Here is a 10,716-nt window from a genome sequence, read left to right as displayed (position 1 = left end):
CTACCTGCCGGGGCTCTGGGGGACCCTCCTCTCTCCTGGCAAACTGCCCCTCCCAGACCCAGCTCCATGAACAGAGGTGCCTTGGTCCCATGCCAGCTGCTCCAGCTGCTTCAGGTCTGGTGGGGGCCAAGGAGCAAGGTCTCCCCAAGGCTGGCACTCTTGTTGCCATGGTAGCAGTTGCCTTGGAAGCTGCTTCCCTGGCTTCAGCTTCCAAACGGTCCAAGAAAGCTACCCATCCCCCAGGGGACTGGTGAATTAATCACACTCTTTTCCAGGGTTCTCACCCCTCAAGGAAAATAAACAGAACCAAACCAAGCTGGGGCCTTTTCGCCCACTCTTCCTCCTCACCCCAAGCCACACTTGGATTTGGTGCTCTGAGAAGGAAGGAGCATGGGCAGATGCTCTCCAGCCCTTTCCTCAGCAGGAGACAAAGAGAAGAGACTTTGTGATGGAATTCAGCAATGTGCCCGTGGCCTTACCACACCTGAGAACTGTGGCCTCCAAGAGGATCCAGGTTCAGTGGGGAAGCTGTGATGCTTGGGAGGGGTGGGGGGTTGGTGGGGCGATGGGGCCCTGGTGCCTTGGGCCTCCTTCTCAGCATGGCTTACAGAGAGGTTCCTAAACTCATTTACCTATTGCTGTGAGCACATCACTCAAGGACACGCATACATTTTCTTTTTCAGAGATGATATAGCCCAAATTGAGAAAAGAATTGGCAGGCCTCCCTCTCTACATCACAACTATCTCCTTTAGTGACGCACTCCTGGTCCTGAGGGAAAGAGGCAGGCCTGGACTGATTTTCTTTCCCTTTTTTTTTTTCTCTTGAGACAGGGTTTTACTGCCATTGTCCAGGCTGGATTGCAATGGTGTGATCTCAGCTCACTGCAACCTCCACCTCAAGTAGTGATCTTTCCACCTCAGACTCCCATGTAGCTGGGACTACAAGCAGGCACCACTGTGCTCAGCTGATTTTTGTTTTTGTAGAGACAGGGTTTCACCATGTTTCCCAGGCTGGTCTTGAACTCCTGACCTCAAACAATTCTCCCGCCTCAGCCTCTCAAAGTGCTGGGATTGTAATCCCACCATACCTGGCCCCTTGACTGATCTTTGAACACAATGTCTCCCTCTGAAGGTGGGGCTGCCAATTCCTCCCACCTCAACTAAGACAGTGTTGAAATGCAGGGCAGAGGCCCAGCACGGTGGCTCATGCCTGTAATCCCAGCACTTTGGGAGGCCAAGGCAGGCAGATCACGAGGTCAGGAGTTCAAGACCAGACTAACCAACATGGTGAAACACTGTCTCTACTAAAAATACAAAATCAGCTGGGCATGGTGGTGCATGCCTGTAATCCCAGCTACTCAGGAGGCTGAGGCAGGAGAATCACTTGAACCCAGAAGGCAGAGGTTGCAGTGAGCTGAGATCATGCCATTGCACTCCAGCCTGGGCAACAAGAGCAAAACGTCGTCTAAAAAAAAAAAAAAAAAAGAAAGAAATTCAGGGGCAGAGACAGCCCAGAGTACTTCCCAGTGGGGCAGAATCCTGGGCCCATAGGTTCCACGAGGACTCTGTGGCAATTCCTCTGTACCTCCATGTCTTGGATTCCCCACCTGTTTTATGAAGAGCTGGGGCAGCCCTGGTCCTGTGATCTCAGAACTGATGAAGGCTTAACATGCCTCTCCTTTGAGGCCAGAGTGTTTTGTGGGATCTGAAACAGTGCACAGGCGCCTCTGCCACCCCCATCCCCATCACCAGGTGAGGCCTTGGGCTCAGGGAGGTGGAACGCCTGGCCTGAGCCCCATAGTGCAAGGTGGAAAACACAGCTCCAGGAGCTTCTGCCTTGGTGAGTGTGTGAGAGAGTCGCCCTCAGTCTTAGACTTTGAGAGGAGCCAGGAACACGTTTCATGGACAATTATTTTGGCAGCTCCTTCTAAAACTAAGCCAGTGGGGGATCAATTATGTGTGACAGAGACATGGGCTATGATTTGATGCCTAATTAGAGGAATAATCAGATCTCATCCAGGCAGGAGGCACAGCGGATGCTGGCAGCAGTGCTGTGGCTGGGGAATGCCCAGTTCCAGGGGCTTCCCCTGTGTGGGGGCCAGGAACACAGTCCAGGGCCCATCTGTACGCCACAGTCACCCCTCTCTACAGACTCATCGTGAGCCGCAGCTCCGCTCAGATGGCCCTGGGCCTTCTCAGGCCCTCTTCTCCACATACAAGGAATGCCTCTTGTTAGAGATGGCAGCTCCCTTGTGTCCACAGCCCTGCTCTTTGATGACTGGAGGTGGTCGTGCAGGTCCAAGTCCTCTCCCCGAACTCTGTCCTCATGTTCAGAAGCCTAGCTCAAGTCCCTCCCAGCCACAGCATTCTGGGGAGCTCACTCCCAGAAGCTGCCCTCAAGGGGTCCTCAGTCTACAGAAGAGGTAGAACAAGAACAGGGCAGTCATGGAGGCAGGTGGAAGAACAAGAACTTGAGCTGGCGAAGTGAGACTACAGATGTGGTACAGAGAGGGGGCATCCAAGAGAGGCCAGGGAGGCCAGTGACTGGCAGGGAAGGTGACAGGACTTTGAGCAAGATTATGGGACCCTAGGAACTGTGCCCAGGTGCAAGGCCACATCAAGGCCATATTCTGGGGCTGGGGAGGCCCCGATATATAAAGGGCCAAATAATGCAGTGAATGATGAAGGCTGGAACCAGGGGCCGGGGCAGGGCTCAGGGCTGGGCTGGGTTGGTGCCACTGCCCAGCCTTGGGTTAGGGTATCCTGCAAGGAGCTCAGACAGGCTAGGCGCAGGTGCTCAGTTCAGCAGGTGGAAGGCATCAAGCATGACCCAGCCTCCCACTCACAGCCTCACCTCCCGGCCTCCCAGCACCCAGCCCCTACCAAGTCCTCTTCCCTACACTACCCCTTAGGTATTTTCCTCCTGCCCCTACCAGCGCCACAACTGCTCTTCCCTGTCCTTCCCAATCGGGGATCCCCAAGGTAGTTAGAAGGGTTACTCTCCATCCCACTGGCCACTAATAGGGGGTGGGTACCAAGTCCACCTGAGGACAAGGGAGTTTCCTGAGATCAAGCATCAAACTAGGCTGTCAGCCCTGCCTGGAGCCCAGAGGTGGACAGGATGGGGATGGGATGGGCAGGGGCAGACAGCAGTCTTGGAGGGATACCTCTCCCTGCCCGCTTCCTATCCCAGGCATAGTTCCTGTCTCAGAGGTCCCAGGTGTGTCTTCAGGCCAAAGGGCAGAGCACAGCAGACTGGGCCCTGAGCATGTGACCAGGAGTCTCCTCACATCCCTGGCTTCTGAACAATGTGGAAAGCCACCAGCTCATTCTTCTCCTCAGGAACCCGCAGTGGAACCTGGGCCAACTGCGCGCTGGGCCCCAGGGACCCAGACAGCCACTCACATTGCAACCTCATGAATAACTCAGCACCTCCCTGCTGCCTCCATCTCTGAGGAGCCCATGGCCCCTGAACCAACTCCCCCTTCACCCCGCCTCTCATTGCTTTAAATTTTCATAGGCTGAGGCTCAGTGACAATGAGTGGCTCTAGGAAGCTGGGGCCAGATGTCCTGGGCAGGGGAGCTGGAACTCTTCTGGGTGGAGGCTGGCAGGGAAGGATCCCATGGAACAGACCCAGCTCCCTAGAACTCTGGCAGCCAAAGCAGAGATGTAGCCAGGCAGGAGTCCCAGAGTAGGCTTCTGTTTCAGAGGGCTTTAAGAGAGGAAGAGTAAACTGGGTGACCTGGTACAGATCCCAGGTCAAGGTGGGACGGGAGGTTGCCTAGTAGAGCAGTGGGATAGGACTGCAGATAAATCCCAGGGTTCCCTGCCTGGAATCTTACTGCCCAGAAACTCCCACCCTGAAGTTGGAGCACCAACATAGGACATCCAAGAGCCCAGAAACTTCCAGGATTTTTCTGGAGCCAGGCTGCACCGGCTGGAGGCAGTGCCCTGGTGGGCCTGCATGGACATCCCTATCAGCAGCAGAGACTTCCGCTGCCTGCAGCTGGCCTGTGTGGCTCTCAGCCTGCTGGCTGGCAGCGTCATCATCGGCATCTCTGTATCCAGGGCTGCAGCTGCCATGGGCGGTGTCTTTATTGGTGCTGCTAGTCTGGGTGAGTAGGGGCTGGGCTGGGATAGGGAGAGGAGATTCTGGAAGGGGAGCAGGGACATGGTCAGGTGAACAAGGAATAGGGAAGGGGTGGGGCAGCAGGAATTGGTTGGGGAGAATGGAAGCTAGCGGTGTGAGCAAGGCAGCCATCAGGGGCACAGGAGGGAGAGGAGGAACGCACTGGGGCTCCATCCAGCCATGGGGAGGAGACAAGAGGGGGAGCTGGCTGTGGAACTCCTTTCTGGCTACTCAGCACCTCCCTCCTGCCTCCATCTCTGAGAAGCCCATGGCCCCTGGACCTCAAGCCCCAAGTTCTAGGCTCTTAGATTTGTGGTGGGATTCATCAGCCTATCTGGGCAGAACAAGGAGTTGATGGCAGCAGGTGAAAGGACAGAGTTCCTGAGGACTCTCTGAGCCAAGACAAGCTCCAGCTCAGAAAAAGGGTTTCCGGCCGGGCGCAGTGGCTCATGCCTGTAATCCCAACACTTTGGGAGGCCGAGGCAGGTGGATAACTAGGTCAAGAGATCGAGACCATCCTGGTCAACAAGATGAAACCCCATCTCTACTAAAAATACAGAAAAATTAGCTGGGCATGGTGATGCGCACCTGTAGTCCCAGCTACTTGGGAGGCTGAGGCGGGAGAATTGCTTGAACCCAAAAGGCGGAGGTTGCAGTGAGCCGAGATCGTGCCATTGCACTCCAGTCTGGGTAACAACAGTGAAACTCCATCTCAAAAAAAAAAAAGAAAAGAAAAGAAAAAGGGTTTCCTCTTCTTTCCCTGTTTGCCTCCACAGCAGCGGTGTCCATCTGTGTGGGCCAGGCCCACTGATAGCCCTACAGTGAGGCTGAGTGTCATCCCTCGCCCCACCACACCCCACCCCCAGACCAAAAGCAGGAGCAGAAGCACCAGGATAGGGGGCTTTGGGCACCTACACCTGCAGGTTCTGGCACAGATGCTCGTCGGGGGATGGAGTAGGGATGGGCAGGGCAGGTCTGGGTGGGGAGGAGCATGCCGAGGATGAGTGCGCAGTCCGACTCTAGGGGCCCTGGGGGAGGGTGGGGACAGCAGAGAGGCTGTGGTGTTGTCAGCCAGGCTCATTCCAGCAACCTGCTCTTCACCTTTGCACGGCAGAGCCAGGTGGCTGAGGCCTTCCCAGTCTATAGCCCCTTCCCTAGACAGGCACTGCACACACCCATGGGCTCATATTTACACACTCACAGTCCCAAGCCTGCACACTTGTGCTCCTCCCATGCACCCATATCCACCCTTAGGCTCCCAGCCCACCCATTCACCAGGCCCTCCCCATCACAGAACCCCTGTGTCTCTTCTCAGGGTTCCTCCTCTTGGCCTACCCCTTCCTGAAGGCTCGGTTCAACCTGGAACACATCCTGCCTACCACGGGTGAGGCCTCTCCCTAACCCCACAGACCCCTCTGCCAGGGCCTGTTCCAGACCCTTCGTGTGTCCGTCTGTGACCCACTGTGTGGCTGGGCTGAGCCCATGTGTGAGAACGCTCTAGCTGTCTGTGTGTTACAGCTGCTGTGTGTGTCTTGTGCAGCCGTTGCCATGATTACAGTGCAGCAGAATCCAGCCCACTGCCTGCAGCAAAAGTACCTGAACCAGCTCAGAGCTGGGAAGTCCATCTCCCTTGAGAGATTTTACAACTCCCCAAAGCCTCCAACATCTCTAAATAACTCCCTCTTCATCTCTGAACCCCCACAAAAAAACCCTCTATTTCCCCTAAGACCCCACAGCCTCTGCATAGCTCATCTCGGCTCCCCACGTACAGGCCGCCATCTCCACCAAGCCTGTGAGGCTTTCCATGTCCCCAGTTCTCCCTGGGAACTCACCTCCCTAAAAGATCTGCCATTTTCTCCTTCAAGGGCCCAGTTCTTCTGCCCCTGCCCAAATCAGCCCAGATCATGTGAGAACTAAAGGAAAGCAATGGAGCAAAGACAGCATCAGGGATGGAGACTAGACGGCAAGAAGGACTTCCCTTCCCAACCTATGCTTGGTTTGGGGAATGGGTCAGTAACCAGGGGGCTTGGGGCGGTCTCATCCTGCAGGGAGCCTAAGAATCCATCCCCATCCGAGGCCAGACCATGGGGAAGGAAGATCCAGCACCAACGGCAACAAGGAAGGTAATTTCCAGAAACTCCCGAGTCCATCTTTCATCTCCTCTCCCTGACTGAGCAGCTCTGTGAGACCCAGGAGCCTTGGGAGGCACGGCAAAGGGGCTTCCCCAGCACAGGAAGCCAGTACTGCTGGGCAGCTCCTCCACATGTGCAGCCAGACCCTTGCTGCTCTGAGCTGAACTCATCTCCTCTTGCTTGTTCTGAGGGCTGCTGTCTGCCCCAGCATGAACACTGAGATGAAGGCACCTCCCTGCCCCTTCCCCTCCCTCCCCTTTTCCTCCCCCAGGTCCCGTGCCTCTATTTATTTTCCCACTCCCCTCTCCCATCTGTCTCCCCCAGGCTCAGAGGAACTCAAAGGGACCCAAGGCTGGGGTGCTCAGTGACCCCAGGGCAGAGCTGGGATAGCTGGGGAGAAGGGGGCATGCCAGGGGATAGTTTCAGCCCAGTTTAAAGAGGCACCCAGGGGTAGCGGCTTTGGGTAGTAGCTTTAACCAGCCCAGTTTAAAGCTCATACCCCAAACTGGGCATCTCCTTGTTCCTCTGCCCCACACCTGAAAAATTCCAGGGCAGGAGTTTCTCAAAGAGGGATCCAGCAGAGTCTCCGCCACCAGTGGAAGGACGCCTAATCCTCAGCAAAAGGCCCATTCCAGACACCATTCCAAGCGCTGTGCATATATTAGTAACTCTTTTAAGTCTCACGACAGCCACATAAGGGTGGTACTACCATTAGTTTCATTTTACATATGGGGCAACAGAGGCACAAGGAGATTAAATGACACACAGCCAGGAAGTGCTGCAGCCACAGCTCAAGCTGGGCAGTGGGTTCGAGGTCCTGCCTCTACCCCCAGCCCATGCTGCTGTCCTCCTGAAAGCCATCCTGACCCCAGGGTCGCTTTAAACTGGGCTGAAACTGTCTCCTGGGATGCTCCCCTCTCCCCATTCTCTCCCAGCTCTGCCCTGGGGTCACTGAGCACCCAGGCCTTGGGTCCCTTTGAGATCCTCTGACCCTGAAAACTCCATGGGGACCTGTCCACTGAGGCCGCCCTCATCCCTGCTCTCTCCCCCAGGAGCCCGCAGCAGCCTGTCCACCGTGAGCAGGACCCTGGAGAAGCTGAAACCAGGGGCCTGAGGGGCTGAGGAATGCTGAGGCAAAGGCTGAGAGGCTGCCCTGCCCAGCCTGCCCGTCTCACCTGCTGCCCCCATCTCCGTGCCCTCTGGGGGTAGAAGACCCAAACCGTGCATGAGCCAGGCCCTGCATACCCCAGAGCAGCTGGGAACAGTGTGGAAGGGGACCTTTTGCACTCACCTAGCCAAGGCTCTCAGAAATGGATTCCACTGGCGTGGGCTGAGGCCCAGAGCAAAGTGTTACCAGACACCCCGACAGGGTTCCTTGTTTCAGGCTCCTGCCCTGCCTTTCTTTCTGGATTGCAGCTCAGCTTTGTTCCCTGTTCAATCTACTGACTGGTCTCTGAAATTTGGCATCCAAGACCCTGACTATGACCAGGACGCCCCAGTCCCTTGCTCTAACCTGGCCACAGAAGTGAACCACAGGCTCACAAGAACCACTGACAGGGACTCTCCCTCCCATGGCCTGGCCCTGGGGCTCTAGAGCTCACAAGCCCAATAGAGGGGCTAGACAAGATTCTTTTCCCAATATCAAAACTTCTGGCAGCTCCTCAGGGACAGGCTCTGAGCAGCAGTGAATCAGATGGGGGAGTTTGAGGGGGTTCCTGGTCACTGGAGAAGAGAGGCTCACAAAGGGACAGGCACAAACAACCTGCCCCCTGGGGGTCAGAGGAGGCTACTTCTCAGCTGAGCCCAGCCCGAGACCCCTGGTGTCTAACTCCACCACTCAAGACTTTTCTTGATCTGACTTCTCTCTTCCCCCCATTTTCTTGCTGCTCCTTGAACAAGCAAGCGAAACACATTCCTGTCTCCAAGCCTTGCCCTGTGTTCCCCAGGGCCCTCCCTGCTTCTCTCTGCCTATCAAACTCCCCACCATTAAAGGCCCAGTTCAGAAAATCTCCTACCCACATGCTCTCCTCATTCTCTTCCGCCAGCCTCTCTTGCCACCCTTCAGGCAGGGTTGAAGTCTTCCTTTTCACAAAACAATTATTAAGCCATCTTAAGTCTTGTGAACGTTGCCCCTGCTCTAGTGCCTAGCACCAGACCAGTAGGTGCTTTATAAATGTTAATGGCTTCAATTTAATGTAAAAACAATTCCCTAGGCTTTCCCTGGGAAGCCACATCAAAGTCCCATCTCCCGTAGATAGAGCAAGGTTTGGAGCGAGGAGACCCAGGTGTGGCCACATAGAAAACATTGCTCCTCCTCCACACCCGCAGCCTCCAGGTAGAGTTGTTTGACCTCTACAGAGATACCCTCTCCACATGGCCTCTCGCCTAGTTTAGTGAGCAAAAGACAAGCTAGAAATAGTGTCCTTCTAGGATCAGTGGAGACGGCACTTCCTCCTGGAAGCCCCCCTGACTTCCCTGTGCTTCCCAGGCCCAGGGTTTCTCTCCATCACAGCCCAATCACTCTGAGAGGTCCTGGTCTATTGCCCCTCTTGAGAATGGGAGCAGAGAGAGGGCCAGGCACCCAGAAGGCACCCCCGTGGATGTTGGGAAACCAAAGTCTTCCAAAGCAGCAGAGTCCATCTCAGATGGAAAAGCTGAGGCCCCACTGGAAAAAGGACTCATTGAGTCCCATGGTGAAAAGTCACAGGGCCAGGCATGCAGCCAGGTCTCCCATCTCTCCCTATCTAAGGCTCTATCTTTGCTGTGCTCTGCGCAGGCGACAGGGATCAGCTCCCTGACCACAGCATGACAGACCTCCATGAAGGGAAATGCTGGCCAGGTGCAGAGACTTCAGTTCCTTCAGCTGGGAGAAGCAACCTCCTCTCCTTGAATTCCCCTCGTCTCCACCGGCTCCTAAATATTCTCTGCCCCTTCTCCTTTCCTTCACCATCATCATCAACAATAACTCAGGCTGCTGGTCTCTCCTCAGTCAATGAGGAGACCCTTTCTCCTATATGCCTTCGATCCTCACCTCAGTGCCCCAGAGATGCCCAGAGTGGAGGGGGTGGGAGTGGGGGCTGTGGAGCCTGAGCTGCGGGAAGGGCAGTGCCCTATACCCTGCCCATCAACCCCTCTCAACCACACTCTCCCCAGGGTGGGGCTGTGGAATCCCTGATGCTTGGACAGGCCAGGCTCAGAGAGGTGCTGGGGACCAGGTGAAATAAACGGCAAGAGCTACGTCCACTGGGGAAGAACCGTGTGAGGCGTCAAAGGACCCTTAAACTGGATAGGAATTCTTGAGCCTGGGCTTCTAGTTCCTCTCTTTTCCCTGCCATGGGCTTCCTGAAATATCTTCCCTCCAGCCCAAGTGAATGTCCCAGTACATCTTCCTCAAGTGCACCCCCACCCTCATCTCCCCACTCCCTCCCCCGTGGTCACAGAAGTGGTCAATGTGGAGGCATGTGGCTTCTCCCCGTCACACTTTGAGAAAAGGTAGGGTCAGGCCCCGCTGGCATGGGTGGTATGGTAGGGGTATTAGGGAGAGGTATAACCCTCCGATATTTCAGCATGGGATGGGGTGTGGACAGGTACAGGTCCTTGAACCAAGCTCTTCCAGTGGTCTGTTCAAGAAATGAAATTGGTTCTTTCCAATAGCCATTCTCACACCAGGACTGTGACTGTGACCACCTGGGCTGGGTGCTGAGAACACATAAGTGACCAAAAGGTAGGGAGTGCTTGGTCCAAGCAGCTTCCCTGAAGTCACATCCCTGCCAGGCCAACCTGGAGGACAGCGGCCCAGGCTGGGGCTGGAGTCTGGAGATAAGACTCACATCCTGGTTCTGCCCCCCAGGGGCTAGGGCAAGAGACTGTGGGGCCTTACGCCTGGCTTTCCTCAGGTGCAAATGGAGGACAGTGGTAGCCCTCCCCCACAAGGCCGCTGTCGCATGAAGGCTGCCTGCCACACTTCACATCAGCTAGGATTTATGAATGGATGAGTGAATGAAGGCAGAGGTTGGAGAGATGCTCTTTCAGCTGAACTCCTCCAGGGTTTGAAAAGTCAGCACCTCAGTCCTCCCTCCCACACAGCCCAGCCTGGAGGTGGGCCTGCTGCGAGCACTCCATCCCCAGCCCTCATCCCAAAAAGCTCCTACACAGTCCACCAGGAGATAGAGTCACACACTAGACAGGCTCGTGGCCACACCCCTTTCTAGGGTGCAGGATTGGTGGTTGATTGAGGAAGAGGTGCTGAAAACAAGTCCATCCCTGGAAAAATCCCCCCACCCCACAGCTCCAGCTCCCCTCCAGAAAGGTGGAGAATCACTTTGAAGCTGAAGGCAGAGCCAGTTCGACTTCCCCTGTCCTAAAGTGAGTTGCAATATAGCCAAGCCCGGCTCTCGGAAACTGCGGACGAGACGGTGTGGGTGGGCTAGGAGTTATTTGCAAGGGTGCTTGCA

At 55.6% G+C, this 10,716-nt stretch overlaps 1 protein-coding gene across 1 annotated transcript; it reads left to right on the top strand.

The window, feature by feature from the left end:
- The first annotated feature begins 356 nt into the window (after positions 1-356).
- Positions 357-7,510, top strand: KNCN (kinocilin). The gene is made up of 4 exons (XM_078331653.1): positions 357-514; positions 5,446-5,514; positions 6,179-6,253; positions 7,315-7,510. The coding sequence occupies exons 1-4, from the start codon at positions 391-393 to the stop codon at positions 7,374-7,376; spliced, it is 330 nt and encodes a 109-aa protein (XP_078187779.1). The 5' UTR covers positions 357-390; the 3' UTR covers positions 7,377-7,510.
- The last annotated feature ends 3,206 nt before the right edge of the window (positions 7,511-10,716 follow it).

This window comes from Callithrix jacchus, chromosome 7, assembly GCF_049354715.1.
Source record: "Callithrix jacchus isolate 240 chromosome 7, calJac240_pri, whole genome shotgun sequence".
In the NCBI taxonomy this organism is placed as follows: domain Eukaryota; kingdom Metazoa; phylum Chordata; class Mammalia; order Primates; family Cebidae; genus Callithrix; species Callithrix jacchus.
Note: the sequence above shows the minus strand (reverse complement) of the source record. Positions and strands in the feature narration are given on the sequence as shown.